This window comes from Camellia sinensis, chromosome 1 (assembly GCF_055761805.1).
Source record: "Camellia sinensis isolate YWXY chromosome 1, ASM5576180v1, whole genome shotgun sequence".
Classification (NCBI taxonomy): domain Eukaryota; kingdom Viridiplantae; phylum Streptophyta; class Magnoliopsida; order Ericales; family Theaceae; genus Camellia; species Camellia sinensis.
The window spans coordinates 1,051,067-1,071,671 of NC_138961.1; the positions used below are offsets into that span (position 1 = coordinate 1,051,067).

Consider the following 20,605-nt stretch of genomic DNA (forward strand, 5'->3'; position numbering starts at 1 on the left):
AACCCAGACGGCCACGTGCTCTATCGGCGGCTAGTGTTTTGATGCTTCACGTCGACGGTATTGGAGATCGGAGAGATAGATCGATGAGATGGAGAAAGTTCGGCGATGAAATGGCACAGACAGGAACTCAGTACTGCGACTCGCTGCATATTTGCTGGCCGTGTTGGTTTTTCAGCTTCAAAGAGAGAGCTGGGTTTGGTCTTCTTTGAGTGGGCCTGTACCCAGATTTCCTGCTAAAACATTCAACATTGTTGGAAATCCTCTGATCTGTGGGTCAGAAAAAGATTGCTATGGAACCACATTGATGCCGATGTCCATGCCATTGAATAGCTCAGAAACTGGATCGCCTATTGAGAGACCAAAAAGTCACAAAGTTGCCCTTGCCTTGGGATTAGCCCTCGGTTTCATCTGTTTGCTCATCCTTGGTTTTGGGCTGCTGTTACAGTGGAGGCAAAGACAAAACCAACAGATCTTTTTTGATGTTAAGGATCGGCATCATGAGGAAGTTTCCCTCGGAAACTTGAGGAGGTTCCAATTCAGGGAACTTCAAGCTGCAACAGACAATTTCAGCAGCAAGAACATACTAGGGAAAGGTGGTTCACGGCAGCAAGAAATGTGGCAGCGGAGTGAAGGTATGTGTAGAGGTCTGGCGGGCGGCCAAGGCGAGGCTGCCGCCCGCCGGTGAAGCAGAATGATTAGGTTGTTACCTTAGCTCTGATACCATGTAAGAAATAAATTGATGTATATTATTGATTGTTGTATATTATATTTATTACAATGATTCATGATTCCTATATATAGAAGAGGGTGAGTGTGTAGTAGGTAAGGAGTAGGTGAAGTGGAGGTGGTAGTGGTGTAGTGGGTTAGGTTTAGTGGAGTAGGTGAGGTGGTAGTGGTGTAGTGGGTTAGATTTAGTGGAGTAGGTTTAAGTGGGTGAAGTAGGTGATAGGTTTTAACATTATGAGCTTATTATTTTTATTTTAGTAATGCGAAAAAAAATTGGTACTGTCAGAAAACACTTCCATTAATAGAAGTTTTATCATCATTGCTAAAGATCAAACAAAGAATGTTGATTTATTGAGACATTTAAGTTCGCTTCCGTTCTTGCAGCTACGTGATTGGCTTGACTTGTCTCTCAACTATTCAGTGCCATCTTCTCTGTTGATTCTTTCTAGGTAACTTGTTGATTGACTTGATTATATATATTTGTGGAGATTTTGAATGGCATCTAAATTATTGTTATTATTTTGCGATCTGATTTTCTCTGCAGAGCCTTCACTGTTTCAGGTAAAGTGAAACCAGAGGAAGCTGTTCAAGCTACGTTGTCCTCACTGCCAGATGAGGTGGTGGACACTGTGGGGGTGACTGCTTTGCCATCTGAAGATTCTGTTTCGGAAAGGAGGAGGAAGTTGGAGTTCCTAGAAATGCAAGAAGAACTAATCAAGGTTGAATTTCTCTTTCCATCTTCCGAGGGTTTTGTCACAATATTTTTTTTTTTTTAAGCAAAAAAAGAAAAAGTTGCATAGATTGATCACCTTACTTTGTTCACAGTTGTCTGAGTTGATATCTTGGAAAAGTTACAAAAATCTAAAAAATTGTCCTTTTGAGATTGTTTAAATATATATATATTTTTTGACAAGATGACTTTCATTTTGTCACTGCATAGCCATCCTATTTTTATAGAAGTACCACATATACTTCTCAAATTTGTATTTTATTTTATTTTGTAGAAGTACTTTTTATATATATACACATAATAGTAAATATCATATGCTGTTTAATAGTTTGTATCATATGCTGTCAAAACCTGATGCATTTTCATAATCAGGGCAGTATTGTATATGTGATGTGCATCTTATCCATCTAATGAAATACTATATCAATTTTGCTCTTTTTGATGTCAGTTTTTGCATGTAAAATTGTAAATGGATCAAACTAATGTGTGTCAGCAAAGCTGTCGTTGCAAATGTACAAGGGTAATTGCATCTGTCTATGTGAACAATTTTACAGTTGGATTCTTTGTCATTCTAGAAGATTGTAGGTCTTTAGATTGCTTGAAATTTCCCGGCTGTGTTTTCTTATATTTTAGTTCAAACTTGTTGATTATAGGAGGAGGAAGAGAAAGAGGAAGAAGAGTTGGCCAGGATGAAGGAATCTTCTGCTAGGCAAAAGGATGTTGCTTTGGAAGAGATGACCACTGCAACAGCAAAAGAAGCACAAGAGCAGTCACAATCAAAAGCTCTAGAGAAACAGGAGCAGCTTTGTGAGCTAAGTCGTGCATTGGCAGTTTTAGCATCAGCATCTGTAAGAAATTATTTATTTATTTTATGGCTTATAAATTTCGAATATGAAATGCCAGCTATTCTTGACTTCCTTTTCTGATTCTTTCAGTCTGTGAGCAGGGAGCGTGAACAGTTCTTGAGACTTGTCAATAAAGAGGTAGTTTCCGACCATTGTTATAATTAAGTTGTTATCTTTTTATTGTGAACTACACCTCCTAAGTTCTGAAGCCCTAAAAGTATAACACTATTTATTAGGAAGATTCTTTCTTTAGATTGATGTTTGCAAAAAAATTTGCTTTTGTGAGATAAAGATATATCTAATGGTTTTCCATTTAACCATGATTGTGTTACCAAGATAAGCCCTGATACCTAATTAACCTTGTTAAGTCACCAATTGTCTAAAGAGCTATGAAGCATGAACACCTCTTTGGAGGTTATGTACACGAACAATCGTCAGACGTGCTAGAGGAAGTGACACATTGGGGTCATGGACACATTGGGTACACGCTACGAGATAGGCGGTGCCTCATTTAATTTTTTTTCCTCACCAGAGTAGCATAGTTAAGGTTGGGTGCATGTTGGTAAATAGCATTAACTCTCGTTAGATATTCCTATTAGGCGTCAAAACAACTCAATGTTTCAGAATTTTTTTTTATTGAAGTTCATTTCAAAATGTTTTGTAGTGTTTTGGTGGGAACACTGGAATTTAGGTTTTCCCCAGTAATTTTTCGTGAGTTTCATAGAAAATGGAAGCCTTTTAGCTATTTCGATGGAATTGAATTGAAATTTTATTCCTTGACGGTGGGAACTGTAGAGGATATGATGTAAACAATAAAGTTGCCCCTCTCTCTAATAGTTTAAGCTTTTAGATGAGTTGGTGATCAACAATTTAATAGCTACCAAATTGCTGAAGTGGTCATTTTCTCTTGATCAGTGTTGTTAATTGTAATCTATCTTAAATTTTAACTTTCGGTATCAGATTCAAGCATCTTACTTCCTGTTCCATCCACTCCTTGTGCATAATTTTGTATTTGCCTTGTAGTTCATGTTTATTTGTGGACAAAATGTCATTTGTAGATAGAGTTGTATAATAGCTTGGTGGAGAAAGAGGGTACAGAAGGTGAAGAAGAAGCCAAGAAGGCATACAGAGCTGCCAGGGAGGACAGTGACCATGCTCCAGAGGAGGCTGTACGAGACAAAGTTTCTTCAGCGCTCATAAATAGGGTAAGGAGTTGTTCCGATGTATACTTGTTGCTATGGGCTTCAGTATTTATCTTGATGTTTCTCTAATCACTGTCTGCCTTATGTATTGCAGTGTATGCAATGTCTTCTAGGATTTTTTCTAAAGTTATTCTGACTCTGTATTCAGGTTGATGCTATGCTTCAAAACCTTGAAAAAGAAATTGATGATGTGGATGCCAAGATTGGTGATCGGTGGCGATTGCTTGACAGGTATGTTTGGAGATCTTTTGAAGGTTTACAACAAGTGAAGCAATAAATTTAATTTAGAGAGGGAAACAGGAGAAGGAAGATGTTCAAATTCTTTGAAAGAATGGGCATTCATTTGTCTAGGAACATTCTTTTGAATCTTCTCTCTCCTGCTGTCCTCTCTGAAACCTTACCATCTTTCCAAAGAGCAGCTATTGCCATTTATAACTTGTCCTTGTAGTTTATCAGTTTTAGGTGGATTCTCCGCTGCTGATGCACCTGCTAACTAGAATATATTTTTGATAATTAGTCCAGTGGTGCAGTCACTTGTCTACCCATCACCATTATCCATGTCCATAAATTCCCTTTTGGTTTCATTACCAAATAAGTAAATAGATAGATAAATAAATAAATTGCTACTTTTTTGTTTGTGTTTGCCTGTTTGGCCGTCTGACCATTGCATAGAATTCTACAGGTCTGGCTCTAACAGATCATCTTTACTGTAGCTTAATCCTTGAGCACCACTTAGATTGTGGAAATATTCTTATTACTAGTAGAAATAAAGGCTTTTTCTTTGAAGGACTGGCATTTTCTTCTTTATTTTTTCCTGGATACCTCGCTTATTTTTTCTTAACTATCTTATGTTTTATGGGTGTATGTACTAGTAAGCATATCCTTATAGTTTTCATGAATTTACTTAATTTAACTGAGCATATGACCCATGGAAGTAAATATTGAGCTAACATTATTTTCTCTCAATGAATTGGCTATGGATATGCATGCATATATCTCTTTGGAAGATAAATGAGTACTTCATTTATGTGTATGTTTCTTCTTTCATGTCCTTCCCAGATAAGTGTTGGGCTTCTTTGGCGACCGTGAAGTCACCGGATGAATTAGTATATAGATCAGAGCCAGATGCGGCTGTTGCTCCGTGGCGATACGGACTTGACCCACTCCTACCCACCCCGGACCTCATAGCATGTCGGGAATAAGGGGGGACATACTGGACATAACCACTCCCTTGGTTGGGGGCTGTGCCGCCCTGCCTTTTCGATCGATACACAGTTGAGGAGGCCGATCACGTACCCTACAATTGTGGGAGTGATCCTGGTCAGGGAAGGCTAAGACGGCGCCTCGCATGGGTAGCAAGAGGGCGCTTATGCCCCGACAGTGGGGCCTTATGGGGAAGGGCCCAGACCAATAGGGACAGCACAACCCACTTTAAGGGCACCGCTGTATCGACTGAATCACTCTAAGGGGGCTTTGTATTTGTTTATTTAATTGTTTACTATTTTGGTTTGGAAATGATGCCTTCTTCAATTGCATAGGTGCTGATTTGCCAGCTTTTGAACACATTGTTTTGTTTCCCATATGGAGGAAAGGGGTAGGGAGGCTATCATCAACAAGTCATAGCAATAGTACATCATGCATTATGCAATGTGTTAAAATTGATGTATTATTGAATGTTGTATGTTATATATTACAAATGGATGTATTATTGAATGTTGTATGTTATATATTACAAATGGTGAGGGGCTCCTTATATAGGAGATGTAGTGGAGTAGGTGGTAGTAGGTGGTAGTGGTAGGTGTGTAGTAGGTGGTAGTAGGTGGTGGTAGGTGTAGTAGGTGGAGTAGGTGATGGTAGATTTTAACAGCCCCCCGCAAACTCAAGGGGGATAGGAACTAACCAACTTGAGTTTGGAGAGAGTAACAAAATAAGAAAATAATCTGAAAAATAAAAAATGGATAGGAGACACTGTATGGTCGTGTCAGACCGTTGTAGAAGACTGTATGGTTATGGCAGACCGATGTAGAAGACAGTTTATGGGGTCATGTCGGACCGTTGTAGCAGACAATGTTGTGACAGTTGTTGTGACAGTTTACGGAGTCTTGCTGGACCCTTGTAGAAACTAACCGGAATCAATGTCGGGACAGTTTACAGAGTCTTGTCGGACCCATGAAGGAGCTAACTGGAATCAATGTCGGGACAGTTTACAGAGTCTTGTCGGACTCATGAAGGAGCTAACCGGAATCAATGTCGGGACAGTTTACAGAGTCTTGTCGGACCCTTAAAAAGTCGCACCCTCAAAAGGTGTGCCCAATCTTTCAAAAGGCGTGCCATCAAAAGGCGTGCCCAATCCATAAAAAGGCGTGCCATCAAAAGGCGTGCCCATGTTGTAAAAAGATGTGCCGGACATGATGGCGAGGCGCGTCACCACATTGGCTTGCGCGCCCGTTTTGTCGTCTGGCGTCAAGTGGCGCGCGATGCGCGTGTCTGCCTTGGCTATTTAACCAAGACGGATGCTGAAGCTGAGGCAGAGGCTAAGACAAAAAACTGGCTAAAAATCTCTGAGAAACTCTTCGTTGTCTTGAGAGAGATACTCTGTAACACTCTGTAACCAACCTGAAACACTCAGCAACCCATAACATGGCCTCTTCTTCCCGTCCAGCTACCCAGAACATGGCCTCCTCTTCCCGTGGTCTGCTCACGCTCTTTCCAGACCTGAACGAGTCCACAAGAGAAATAACTGGTGCGGTGGCCAGTGAACCTCAACCAAACACCTCTGGTTTTGCTCCGTTGAACTTTCCGATGCGGTCTGTGGAGCAAAAAATGGCGGTGCAAACTGATATTGAGGCCAATCAGTATACTTTGAAGTCATGTGTGGAGACGATGACGGCGGTCACAAACTTGTCGCACCGGCTTCAGAGTAGGACAAATGAGGTGCAACAGTTAAACGCCCAACTGGCTCTGCTCCAACGCATGTATAAGGATGCGCGAGCAGAGATAAGTGTCCTAAAGGCGGAAAATAAGGAGCTGAAGCGGAAGGCAACCGTTATGTTCCGATTTGGAGGTCCGCCATATGCTGTAGTGGAGGAGCAGAGTGGAGTGATCGTGCCCAGTGAAGTGGGAAACACGGAGGCAACACCGGCAAGGGCCGTCCAGGACGGAGGCAAGAAGAAGAGACCTGCAGCAGAGTAGAGAAGAAAAAATCCCACTGTGGGTGTGGGTGTGGGTGTGGGTGTGGGTGTGGGTGTGTTGTGGTGGTTTGTTTGTTTGTTTGATTTTTTTTTTTTTTTTTTTTTTTTTTTTTTTTTGCAAAATTGTGATCGGGGTTGATCCCTGACATGAATAAAATGAGTTTGGTGTGCAGTTTTGCTTCTTCTGCTTCTTTTTTTTTTTTTTTTTTTTTTTTTTGAGTGGATATTTGGAAGAGATGAAAAGTGAGTTGGAGAAAATAAATAAAAAAATAATGAAGTTGGAATCAAACAGAGGAGAGAGGGGACAAGCCCAGTGGAGTTGATTTTTTTTTTTTTTTTTAATAATAATAATAATAATAATATATTAATGGAAAGCATGTGCGCTGGTAGTGTGTGGTGGTGTAAAATGGATGAAAAGAAAAAATTGGTTCACGTGGGTATGTGAAAGAGATTAAAAGTGGTTTTGAAATCAAACAGAGGAGATTAAGAGATTGGTTCACGTGGGTATGTATTTTTTTTTTTTTTTTTTTTTTTTTTTTTTTTTGGAAATGAAAAAGGAAAGATAAAATAAAATAAATAAAGGTAAAGTGGGGTGTATTGATTATTTGATATAATAATAATAGTAATAAAAAAATAAAAAGTTAAACCACTTGGAGAATGTAATATCTTCTTTGCAGACCACTTGGAGATATCCTTGAGATTCGTTTGGTAGGGTGTGATTAAAAAAGAAAAGGGAGGAGAGAGAAAGAGCCCTTCTGTTTCTGTCCCCACCATCATCATAAAAGAAACGGAGAATAGGGCAGGCCTAAACCAAAACGAACCGTGGTTGGAAGCATCTGCGACTTGTCACAGTTGTCAGATGGTTTTTCTCTCATAATCACGGGGTTCACTGTTGCAATGTTTGCCAATGGTAGCATAGCCTTGTAGTAGCACCAAGCCTCCTGCCCAGATGGAGCAATGAAAGACATAGGCCGATCACTGCAGAAAGCCGCTCGAGCCAAATGTATTCTGCAGCTTCTCGTTGGTGGAACAACTACTGGAGATCGGCGGTGCTCCACGTGGCAGCCTTCGTGAGTTGAATCAGAAGGCAATGCAAGCTGCAAGGAAGCTCAGCAATGATCTTACAGAGCTGAAGATGTTAAGGATGGAAAGGGAGGAGACCCAACGATTGAAGAAGGGGAAACAGACACTTGAGGATACAACTATGAAACGCCTTTCGGAAATGGAAAATGCTCTAAGGAAGGCAAGTGATGGGAAGGTATGTGTAGAAAAGCGGAATAGGTTGAGGTCCGGCGGACGGCTAAGGTGAGGTTGCCGCCCGCCGGTGAAGCGAAAATATTAGGTTCTAAACCCGCTCTGATACCATGTTAAAATTGATGTATTATTGAATGTTGTATGTTATATATTACAAATGGTGAGGGGCTCCTTATATAGGAGATGTAGTGGAGTAGGTGGTAGTAGGTGGTAGTGGTAGGTGTGTAGTAGGTGGTAGTAGGTGGTGGTAGGTGTAGTAGGTGGAGTAGATGATGGTAGATTTTAACACAATGTTCATAGCCCTTCAATAAGCAGATTCACTTTGGCACTAGCTAAAGTCAAACTGCTGGATTTTGCTTCAGCTAAATAACTGATCAATCAAAACTGCTCAATGATTGGAATCTTCACTTGTATCGTATCAAATTATCATACTCTACATGAATCTCATGCCTTGATATTTTTTTCACACCTGAAATAAACTTCCGCACTTTATAGAAAAGCTTTAGTTTAGTCAATACAAATAAAAGTGTAGACTACTAGTATTATTCTTCTTATTAGCAATTCTGACAGGAAAAGATTCTGCCCAATAATTACTTACTTCATATGTAGGGATTATGATGGCAAAGTAACTCCCGAGGAGGTTGCATCAGCGGCTATGTACCTGAAGGACACCTTGGGCAAGGAAGGTGTGCAAGAACTTATTAGCAGCCTTTCCAAAGATAGAGGTCAGTGAAAAGGAGTCTTTTAGTCTTTTTGGTTCTGGTGCTGTATTCTTCACTTGATTCATTTCCAGTTCTAAATTCTATGGCAAAACCTCACATACACACACACACACACACACACACACACACACACCCCTACTGCAATTTCTTTGTTTTACAATTATTAAATTTAGACAACCATTGAAGACAACGGCACCCTTTTATGTTTTTGCCAGCCTTTGGGATTGGAACTATTCAGTGTGTTTGGTTTGAGTTTTCTGGATTAAGTTTTTTGAAAATTGAGTTTTCTAGTATTCGTGTTTTTTTGTTTTTAATGAATATTTTAAAAATTTTAAACATTTTTTTTTACTTTTTTAGATGCACCTTACTTAGATGTATCTAAAAAGTAAAAAATTTATGAAAAAATATTTTAAAAAATTAATAAATACAAAAAAATACAAAAAATATACTGAATTCTTGTATTTTTTTTTTTGTATTTTTGGTATTTAGTGAATTTTTAAAAGATTTTTTTTACAATTTTTTTACTTTTTAGGTGCATTTATGTTAGGTGTGTCTAAAAAGTAAAAAAATTGTTTAAAATATTTAAAAAATTCAGTAAAAATAAAAAAACACGAAAAATAAGAAAGTAAAATTTTCTGAAAACTGTTTTTGAAAAAATGAAACCAAACAAGCTAATTGCAATCCAAATCTCTCCCCTCCCTGCTCTCCACCATCCACGGAAACAAACAGTTAAGAATGAAACACAAAAAATTGAGAGAGAGAGAGAGAGAGAAGAGAACCAGAGATTTACTGGAAGAGAAGGCACAAAACCTAATTAGGTTTTTTTCCTCTCTAAACACATGTATTTATAATAATAAGGGAATAAGTACAATGACACTATTACCCTCAAGCATATAATTTAACACTCCCCTCAAGTTGGTGCATAGGTATCCTCATGCCCAACTTGCATACAATAGAATGAAACCCTTCACTCCCTAACCCTTTGGTAAACACATCACCTAACTGATCTTTTGATCTTTAGAAGTGACAAGACAAACAAATGATGCCACTATACACTTTCTCCTTGATAAAATGTCGACCAATCTCTATGTGCTTAGTTCTATCATGCTGAACCAAATTATGAGCAATATTAATAGCAGCCTTATTATCACAATATAGTGGCATGGGACAACCACTCAACAATCCTAGGTTAGCCAATAAAACTTTCAGCCCCATCAACTCGCAAATACCATGTGCCATGGCTCGATACTTCGCTTTTGCACTTGATCTGGCAACAACGGACTGCTTCTTACTCCGCCAAGTGACCAAATTTCCTCTAACAAATGTGCAATAGCCTGTGGTAGACTTCTTATCATCAGTAGCACTAGCCCAATTTGCATCGGTGAAGGCCTCTAACCTTAGATGACCATGATTGGAGAACAAAATGCCTTTTCCAGGCGTTGATTTGAGATACCTTAAGATTCGATGAACTGCATCCAAATGTCTTGTCCAAGGATCATGCATGTATTGGTTAACAATGCCAACAACATATGCAATATCTGGTCTGGTATGAGAAAGGTATATCAGTTTTCTCACAAGCCTTTGATACCTCCCTTTGTCCACATATTCTCTCACTATTTCTAAGCCTGTGATTAGCCTTAATAGGAGAATTAGCAGGCCTACATCCCAACATGCCTACCTCCTCAAGTAAGTTCAAGTTGTACTTCATTTGAGAAATAAAGATGTCCCTATCTGATCTAGTTATCTCAATTTCAAGAAAGTACCTTACGGATTGGAGATCTTTAATTTCAAATTCCCTGGAAAGTTGAGCTTTGACTTTGGACATTTCTTCTTCATCATTGCCTGTCACCACAATGTCATCTACATAAGCAATAAGTACAATGATCTTATCTCTACACTGTTTGATGAACAAAGTATGATCTGTATGGCTTTGCTTATACCTAAATCTGAGCATCGCCTTCAGGAATCTGTTGAACCAAGCTCAAGGATATTGTTTCAACCCATACAAAGCTATCTTTAATCGGCAAACCTTCCTCCTCAGTGGCTGGAGGAAAAAACCTAGAAGAACATCCATATACACTTCCTCTCATGAAGAAATGCATTCTTTACATCTAATTGCTGTAATGGCCATCCCAGAGTTACTACATAGGAAAGAAGAACACAGATGGAATTCACCTTGGCCACTGGTGCAAAGGTTTTCTAGTAGTCAATGCCATAAGTCCGAGTGAACCCTTTGGCAAGTAGTCACGCCTTATATCTTTCAATGGTTCCATTAGCTTTCTGCTTGACAATGAACACCCATTTGCACCCCACAGGTTTTTTTTCGAGTGGTAGAGAAACTAACTCCCAAGTGCCATTCTTACTCAATGCTCTCATCTCCTCTGCCATAGCTTCTTTCTGCTTAGAATCATTAAGATTCCAACCCTGCGGAATAGAAATAGAAGACAGAGACAAAACAAAGGCATGGTACGATGGAGATAATGAGTCATATGACACAAATTGAGATATAGGATGTTGAATACAAGATCGAACTCCTTTCCTAATAGCAATAGAAACATCCGAGTCATCAACTTCATGAATATCACTAGCAGGGACAGGAGAATTAGTAACCAATGACTCATTACCTGAAACTGGAGATGAAGATGATTGACATGGCAGCACATCAGGCACCTGTTCCTTTGTCGTCGAGAGTAGGTCTTGAGATCAGATCTATCCAACCGACGAGACTCCCCTTGAACACAAGACTCCCCCTGAACACAAGGACTAACCTCCATCTCACTACATGGCTCACCCTCTCCCTTACTACATGGCTCACCCTTCCCATCACAACCACTAGAAGGAAAAATCATAGAATTCGAGAAACCAATCTCTTCTGGAATCGAAACCTCCCCCTAAAGAGATGATTCCTGTAAGAATGGCTTAGACTCACAAAACGTAACATCCACAGAAACATAAACCTTGCTAGTGTGACGGTTATAACACCAATAACCTTTTTGATTAGAGTAATAACCGAGAAAAATACACCGCAAGACCTTGAGATCAAATTTGCTGCGAATGGAACGAGGGGAATGGACAAAGCAGACGTAACCGAAGACCTTAGGTGGAAGGGAAATAGGGGAACAAACATCCGGGGAAGAAGGTCAAGAAGGCGTTGAAATTGGAGGACACTCAAAGGCATGCGGTTAATAAGATATGTAGCAGTAAGGACCGCATCACCCCAGTATGGTTTAGGTACATGCATTGTGAACATAAGAGCACGAGCAACCTCAAGAAGCTGACGGTTCTTGTGCTCAGTAACACCATTATGTTCAGGGGTATCGATACAACTGGTTTGATAAAGAATGCCATGGGCTTCAAGAGAGGCCCGAAATGCACCATCAATATATTGAGTGCCATTGTCACTTCGGAGGACTTTAATGAGGGTAGCAAATTGAGTAATTACCATCTTATGAAACGTCTTAAAATATGAAAAAACTTCATTTTTGGTCTGAAGCAAGTAAACCCAAGTTACACGAGAATAGCAATCAATAAAAGTGACAACCGATAGCCAGATACATACATAATACGAGACAGATCCCAAACATCAGAATGAATAACCATAAAGGAAAAATACTTCTTTTATTAATAGGAGAATAAGAAGAATGTTTATGTTTAGCAAACACACAAGCATCACAAGGAAAATTACTCTTATGACAATCTTTTACTGAAGTAGGAAAACTTTTTTCTAAAACAGAAATAGAGGGGTGTCCTAAACGCCTATGCAACTGATGTAACAGTGGAAGGATGGAAGTGTCAGTTGCTTGAAGAGCCTAATGAACAGATCCAAGGGAAGAAAGTCCAACATCCAAAAAGTACAGGCCCCATGTGCTTTACCATTGCCAATCGTTCTCCTCGTATCCAGTTCCTGAAAGACACGTTCTCCTCGTATCCAGTTCCTGAAAGACACATGCCTCGTTTGGAAAGTGGCTACTTTTTAAGCTGTTTGGCTATTTGGCTATTTTAGTTTGTGTTTGGGAAGATGGGTTAAATTGTTGTATTGAAAAATGTGTTTGAAATGATGTGAGAAAGGAAATGACAAAATTACCCCTAATGATTGAATGATTGGTGTGATTTTCAAAAAATTTCAAGGGCAAAATTGTCTTTTCGCATACCTGGCAGTGTACTTGGCAACCTTGCCACAACTTACGTGACCTGGCAATGTACCTGTTGCAGATAAGTTTTGTTTGCACATTTTTTTCTTGGCTGTTTTCAATTTGAGGCTATTTTAGCCTTCAAACTCACTTGCCAAACGCCTCCAACAATTTAGCAAATTGGTAAGATGACAAAGAGAGTAAATTAGTAGAAAACTGGGGACCATGAAGAACGGAAGGAATAGAAATAGAGGAAGAGCAATGAATAGAGAGCATGTCCTAGACACAGAAGATAATGACCCATCAGCAACTCTTACTTTATCCTTGCCAGAACAAGGAGAGTAAGAGTGGAAAAGATGAGACAAACCTGTCATGTGGTCAGTAGCGTCGAAGTCAATGATCCAAGGAAATGAAGGAAAAGAGAAAGCACTCAAGGCACTTGTAGGAATACCTGTGGAAACAAAGTTAGAAGTAGAGAGGATCAGAAGCAGGGACAGAGGAAGAATCAAGTTGAGTCATCAGATGCCGAAAAGTGCAACTCATCATGGAAAAGTGTAGTAGAATCACCCTGGGTGCTGGTAAAAGGCTTAGAGAGATTGGCATGGGAACAAATAGCGCCACCACGTCCACTAGTACCACTACGGGCTCCACCCCAGCCTCGAGGAGGATGACCATGTAACGTCCAACAATGTTTCCTATCATGCTAGTCTTTCCCACAATAATCACGGGTAATTTGATCACGATCAACACTAGTACCTTGTCCCAGACTTGGAGACATGGCCATCCTTTAGAGCAGAAGAAACAGCGAGAGTAGAGCAATCTTGGAGAGTGTGATGAACTATTACACTACACCTGCTCTCTTCATGCTGAACATAAGCATATGCCTCATGTACAGTGGAAAAAAGATCTTGGCCAAGAATGTGAACATGAATTTGATCATACTCAATGTAAGACCAGCAAGAAAATCATAGAACCTTTCCTTGGACACCATCAATTGAAAGATAGTAGCATCTTGAGAACAAACAGTGTGGAAGTTCTGATAGTAGTTGAGTTCTTGCTACAAACTGCTTAACTTGGCATAGTACTTGACAAAGGACCTATCCTTCTTATCAAACCCCCATATTTTCTTCTGCAACTCATAAGCCTGGGCATCATTACCATGTTAGGAATACATCTGCGCAGCAGCAGTCCAAATCTCATGAGCGGTATACATCAAAACAAAGGAGTGGCTAATACTGAAGTGTATAGAGTTAATGAGCCAAGTCATGACAAGAGCATTCTCTTTTTGTCATTTATCTCGGGCTGGTCCATCCTCCCTGGGAGCCTTAGTAATCCCCTTGATGTAACTAGACATGCCACGAGCAGTAATAGCCAATTGAAAGGAACAGGACCAAACCAGATAATTGGTACCATCCAATTTGACCAAAGTAAGCTGGAGAAAGAAATTATCACCAAGAGAGAGATTGGAACCAGATTCTTTCACTTCGCTGACTACAGGGGTCTTACCATCATCTGCCATGGCCTAGAATAGTGCTAGCACACCCAACAAACAAGACAACCATAGATATCTATCAAAAGGAAATTGTTGCTCAATAGAAACAGCCCAACAACATTAAAGAAGGACCAGAAAAACCGTGGCTGAAGCAAAGGAGCAACACGCAAACCCTAGAGAAAGCTCGACTGCTCTGTGAAGCCAAAAAACAATCAAAAACCATCCAAAAGCATCAACCGAAGCCAAAGAGCATCCTAGGGCATCTGGTCGGCTCCCATAGGTGTGGACCCAAGCAATGAATCGATCAAATAATTGACAGAATGAAAAAATTGTTAAAATTCACCTACTACACACCTACCACTACCACCTACTACACACTCACCTACTTCACCTACTCTCCACCTACTCCTCACCTACTACACACTCACCCTCTTCTATATATAGGAATCATGAATCATTGTAATATATATCAATACAACAATCAATAATACATAAATTTTTACATGGTATCAGAGCAGGTTTAGAACCTAGTATTCTCGCTTCACCGGCGGGCGGCAACCTCACCTTAGCCGCCCGCCGGACCTCAACCTATTCTGCTTAAATTTTCTACACATACCTTGATCACTCTGCATGTCCTTCCTCCTCCTGCTGCTGAATACTGGTTTGCAACTTTGCTCGGTCAGTTCAATTTACACAAGTTCCTATCCTCTGTCAAAGAGAATGGATTGATGCAACCCTCCGAATCTTCATGGCTGAAAAGCCTTGGAAGACACCTTTGCAACAATGGTGGCCGAGGACAATGAATCATCATCGGCTACAGTCCTCGATCTCACAAGCTTCCAGCTACATGATCTCGACTCAGTCGAGCTTCCACCGAGTCTGACCGAGTTGGACCTCACCGCCAATCGACTCTCCACCTTGGACCTCCGGATTGCCCCCCTTTCCAACCTCAGAGCTTCAACAAATACTGTTCAAGACCACTGCTGAGATGTTCGATCTCCCAGTGGAGACCAAGTTGCAGGAAAAAAAAAAAAAAAAAAAAACCTACTCCTAAAGATGGTGGCTACGTTCTCAGCAACCCATTTATCTCTCTCTTCATCTTCTGTCACTCTCTCACCTCAAACCCTTCTCCACCTCAAATCCTTCAACGCTCCGACTACTTCGACGGCGTCGCTGGCTTCGGCGTCAGCGGCATCCTCGCAGCATCGTCTTCTTATACATGGTCACCGCGTACGACTACCCTTTCGCGATCCACCTCTACACCGTCGGAATCGATATCTGCCTCGTCTACGTCCTCGCCTTCATCAGTCGTCTCTTCAGCGTCCTCCGCTACGAGAGCATGATCCACGAGTTCGATCCCTACTTCAATTACAGGACCACTCTGTTCCTGACCGAGAAGGGCTTTTACGAGTTCTGGAACTGGTTCGATTCCGAGAGCTGGTACCCTCTAGGTCGCATCATCGGCGGCACTCTCTACCCGGGTCTCATGGTCACTGCCGCTCTAATCTACTGGCCTATCAAGTTCCTCCGATTCACCGTCCACATCCGCGAGGTCCGCTCTGGTCGGCTTCTGCGGCTCGTCCTTGGGACCCACTCCTAGTTGATACTGGCTTGGTCCGAGCCTTCTTCGTCGCCCAAATTTTAGTACTCTGTTTCCTTCACCATTTTTCCGTAAGAGAGAATAAGATCAAAGTGAAGCTGATACAGAAAGAGAGGCAAAAAAAGGTGGGTTACGCGTGGAGAGAGAGAGAGAGAGAGAGAAAGGGGCACACCCAATTCACTTTTCTTTTTTAATTACACCCATTCACCGTCCAAATTTTATTTTTTATTATAAAACTTAATTGGTGCTCTATTTTTATTCATTATTATATATCATCATTACCATGCTTACTTTTCTTTTTTAATCACACCCATTCACCGCCCAAATTTTATTTTTTATTATAAAACTTAATTGGTGCTCTATTTTTATTCATTATTATATATTCATCATCACCATGCTTATCATTTCATCACTATCTCCATATTTTTTTTATTATTCGATTCCCTTTCCACAAACTCATTTTATTCATGTCGGGGCTCACCCCGATCACCATTTTACACCAAAAAAAAAAAAAAAAAAACACAACAACGGCTTTGTTTTCTTTTCTGCAGACGGCCACACACCGACATCCCTTCTCTACTCTGCCGCAGGTCTCTTCTTCTTGCCTCCGTCCTAGACGGCCCTTGCCGGTGTTGCCTCCGTGTTTCCTTGTCCACCAAGCACGTTCACTCCCCCATACTCCTCCACTGCAGCATATGGCGGACCTCCAAATCGGAATATCACGGTGGCCTTCCGCTTCAGCTCCTTATTTTTTGCTTTCAGTACACTTATCTCTGCTCGCGTATCCTTATACATGCGCTGGAGCAGAGCCAGTTGGGCGTTTAACTGCTGCACCTCATTCGTTCTACTCTGAAGCCGGTGCGACAGGTTTGTGACCGCCGTCATGGTTTCCACACATGACTTCAATGTATACTGATTGGCTTCAATAGCTGTTTGTACTGCCATTTTTTGCTCCACCGACCGCATCGGAAAGTTCAACGGAGCAAAACCAGAGGCGCTTGGTTGAGGTTCACTGGCCACCGCACCAGTTATCTCTCTTGTTGACTCGTTGAGGTCGGGAAACAGAGTGAGCAGACCACGTGACGAAGAGGCCATATTCTGGGTAGCTGACCGGGAAGAAGAGGCCATGTTTTGGGTTGCTAAGTGTTTCAGCGAAATAGCAATTTCAGACTGGTAATGTTCGGAAGGGTTGGTTACAGAGTGTTTCAAGATTTGCAGCTCTTAGAGGCAATCTCTCAGAAAACGAATATCTCTCTCAGAAAATGAAGAGTTTTTCAGAAGTTTTTTCACAAGGTTTTTTTTGTCTTCGCTTCTGCCTCAAGCACAGCCTCCGTCTCAGTTTATAAAGACCCTGACGAAGAGGCAGACACGCGCATCATCCGCCGCTCGGCGCTCAACGACAACATGGGCGCGCCTTTTGATGGCACGCCTTTTTGATGGCACGCCTTTTTATGGATTGGGCACGCTTTTTGATGGCACGCCTTTTTATGGCTTGGGCACGCCTTTTGATGGCACGCCTTTTGAAAAATTGGGCGCACCTTTTGAGGGTGCGACTTTTTAAGGGGTCCGACAAGACTCTGTAAACTGTCCCGACATTGATTCCGGTTAGCTCCTTCATGGGTCCGACAAGACTCTGTAAACTGTCCCGACATTAATTCCGGTTAGTTTCTACAAGGGTCCAGCAAGACTCTGTAAACTGTCACAACAACTGTCACAACATTGTCTGCTACAACGGTCCGACATGACCCCATAAACTGTCTTTTACATCGGTCTGACACTGCCATCCAGTGTCCTCTACAACGTTATGACACCCCCATACAGTGTCCTCTACAACGTTATGACACCCCCATACAGTGTCCTCTACAACGTTATGACACCACCATCCAGTGTCTTCACCAATGGTCTGACACGACCATACAGTGTCACCTATCCTCTTTTATTTTTATGTATTTTCTTGTTTTATAACTCTCTCCAAACTCAAGTTGGTTAGTTCCTATCCCCCTTGAGTTTGCGGGGGGCTGTTAAAATTCACCTACTACACACCTACCACTACCACCTACTACACACTCACCTATTTCACCTACTCTCCACCTACTCCTCACCTACTCCTCACCTACTACACACTCACCCTCTTCTATATATAGGAATCATGAATCATTGTAATATATATCAATACAACAATCAATAATACATAAATTTTTACAAAAATCATAAAATTGGACCTATTTTTCCATAAAATAAAGAAAAATCGAAAATATAGGCAACCAGAAATCAAAAAAATTTGAAACTGTTTTTGGTGAACCCTCCACCCTAGTCGTTCATGGTGGTATTTATTTATTTATTATTTTTTTTACATTATCAGGAAGAACCGAAAAAAAAAAAAAAAAAAAAAAGAATAAAAGAATAACAAAAAATTCTTTTGCTCTGATACTATGTTAAGAATGAAACACAAAAATTGAGTGAGAGAGAGAGGAGATTTACTGGGAGAGAAGGCACAAAACCTAATTGGGTTTATTATCTCTCTAAACACATATATTTATAATAATAAGGGAATAAGTACAATGACACTATTACCCTCAAGCACATAACCTAACACAAACACAGTTATTCCTTAAGATGAAAACAAAAAACAAAAAACCATGATAGGGTTCTGAGAAAATATCTCAAAGCTGACACTGAAAATGAACTGATTTCTATCTTGAACTTGTATTCCTGTTCTAGTCTTTTGTTAGGGGTACCAGAGACCTAAAATTGAGTTCTAGTCATTGGGTTGGGGGAGATTATGTGCTCACATTATCACCAACACCGTCGCAAGGGCCAACATAATTGCCCATGACAACTACTCAGGCGAGGGTGTACTGCCCAGGTCCAAGGACCAGCTCCCCGGGCACAGCCCATGAAGGCCATGACTGCCACACACAACTATCATATCCTCATGTACAAAGCATGAATATAGTTTCCAATGCTCCACAAAGCACATAGCAGTAATGGCCATACAAGATTAAATCAAATTTCTGGAATTCCAACCTCTGAGGTTGTTTGAAAACTCTCATTAGAGAAGCCTTCATTCCTCCCCACAGGTTTCTGAGGGCTTTACTTTTAAATAAAAATAATTGTCTGATAATATAAAGCCCTAGGTTGCTAATGTATATAGGTTTAGGTTTTCCCAATTAAATTACCGAAATCCAACTAGGGTTTTCTTCTAATTACAATGAGATTAAGAGTGATAAAGCCCTGTTAGAGTTGCCAAATTTTTGAAAATTTATTTATATCAAGATCAGTAATTAATTTTAAGCAAAATTGAAATCAAATACAAAATGTTATTTTATCAACAGAATAATTATTAAGCATTATGGAAAATTCTGGTGTATTACACTATTTCCATGACTCGAACTCACACAACGAGGGCACTAATGACAAGCCTTTGCCATTGGGTCAGGCCGCCCTTTCTTGTGTTCCATTTACTATATGAAATTGTAATGGATTTGTTGCAATCTTTAGTCCTTGCTTAATATCCTGGTTAACAGTTTCTCTCTGATTTATGAATACCTTTATATATTTGTTTAATTTTTAATTCTGCAACAGAAGGAAAGATCCGTGTTGAAGACATTGTCAAATTAGGCAGTCGTGCAGAAGATGCTGATACAACTGAAGCAGGAAAAATATAGAGGGAAGACATACATCTGAAGTTTTGGTTCTCATTCAACTCCGATTTTCTGGTGGAGTTGATTGTCTGTTTTTTTTTTTTTTTTTTTTTTTCTTTTTTTATAAAGAAAAGTTGATTGTCTAAGTGTCAATTTTTAATTTACCTTATAAATACTTAGGCCTCGTTTGGGAACAGGCTAATTTAGTAACTTTTTGACTATTTGGCTAAAAAGGTAGGTAAAAAAAACTTATATGTTTGGGATGACTTTTTGGCTAATTACGAAAAGATGTGCAAAAAGTAGAGAGAAAAGAGAATCTTTGACTTTTTGGTATGAGTTGTTGGCTTTTTGGCTAAAATGATAATTTTTTGACTTTTTGGCTAAAAAGGTAAGTCCCCAAACGGGGTTAAGAATACCTTTGCTTCATGTAACAAAAGAAGTTGTGATTCTTTTAAGAAGCAAACGATTGGGCTGCATTTGCACTTTTTACTGCTATTTTGGGTTTGCATTTGTTACTGCTGTGAAATTTATGGCGACAGAACAGAAAATCAAATGTGCATGCATGTCAAAATGTTATTTTTTTAGGTAATTTGGAGTGTATATACATTTCACAATGTCAAGGCTTTGTTGTCTGGTTTTTTAATTTTTTTTTGAAGAAACTAGTTCTTATATAGTTAGATATGACAGAATCTGCTTTCCTCGAGAGATTTACGTTATTATATAATAATGTGGGCAGATGGACATCTTGGTTTCCCAAGCTTGATTCTGATCTATTTCTCATAGCCCCAGTTTATATCTTGAGATAATATTGGTGACTTTAACTTTTCTAATTTATGTATTCTTCTGATTGTTTATTCATTTCTATCTTTTCTTGTTGGTAATTTGATTTATTTCTTTCTTTCCTGGGGAGGGGAGCCCCAAAAAAAAAAGCTTTACACGTTCCTAAAGTACCAGAAAGTGATTAAATGAGCAAGACATGGAGCTCACTTTCAGTGTACGCGTTCCTAGCAAAATAATAATGAGCTAATATTAATAACAATTTTGCTAGGAATCCTAAACCCTAGGAACA

General features: G+C 40.1%; 1 protein-coding gene across 3 annotated transcripts in view; it reads left to right on the forward strand.

The window, feature by feature from the left end:
• Positions 1-19,660, forward strand: part of LOC114288976 (uncharacterized) — a 38,229-nt gene extending 18,569 nt beyond the window's left edge. Inside the window, exons 8-15 of one of the 3 annotated variants that reach the window (XM_028232606.2) lie at positions 1,111-1,175; positions 1,271-1,445; positions 2,110-2,304; positions 2,392-2,439; positions 3,360-3,506; positions 3,652-3,734; positions 8,558-8,673; positions 19,478-19,660. In XM_028232606.2, coding sequence (XP_028088407.2) covers positions 1,111-1,175; positions 1,271-1,445; positions 2,110-2,304; positions 2,392-2,439; positions 3,360-3,506; positions 3,652-3,734; positions 8,558-8,673; positions 19,478-19,560 — 912 coding nt within the window. In that variant the 3' untranslated portion in view covers positions 19,561-19,660. The remainder of the gene's footprint in view (positions 1-1,110; positions 1,176-1,270; positions 1,446-2,109; positions 2,305-2,391; positions 2,440-3,359; positions 3,507-3,651; positions 3,735-8,557; positions 8,674-19,477) is intronic. The other 2 variants (XR_014330289.1, XM_082870057.1) reach the window with 2 other exon arrangements.
• The last annotated feature ends 945 nt before the right edge of the window (positions 19,661-20,605 follow it).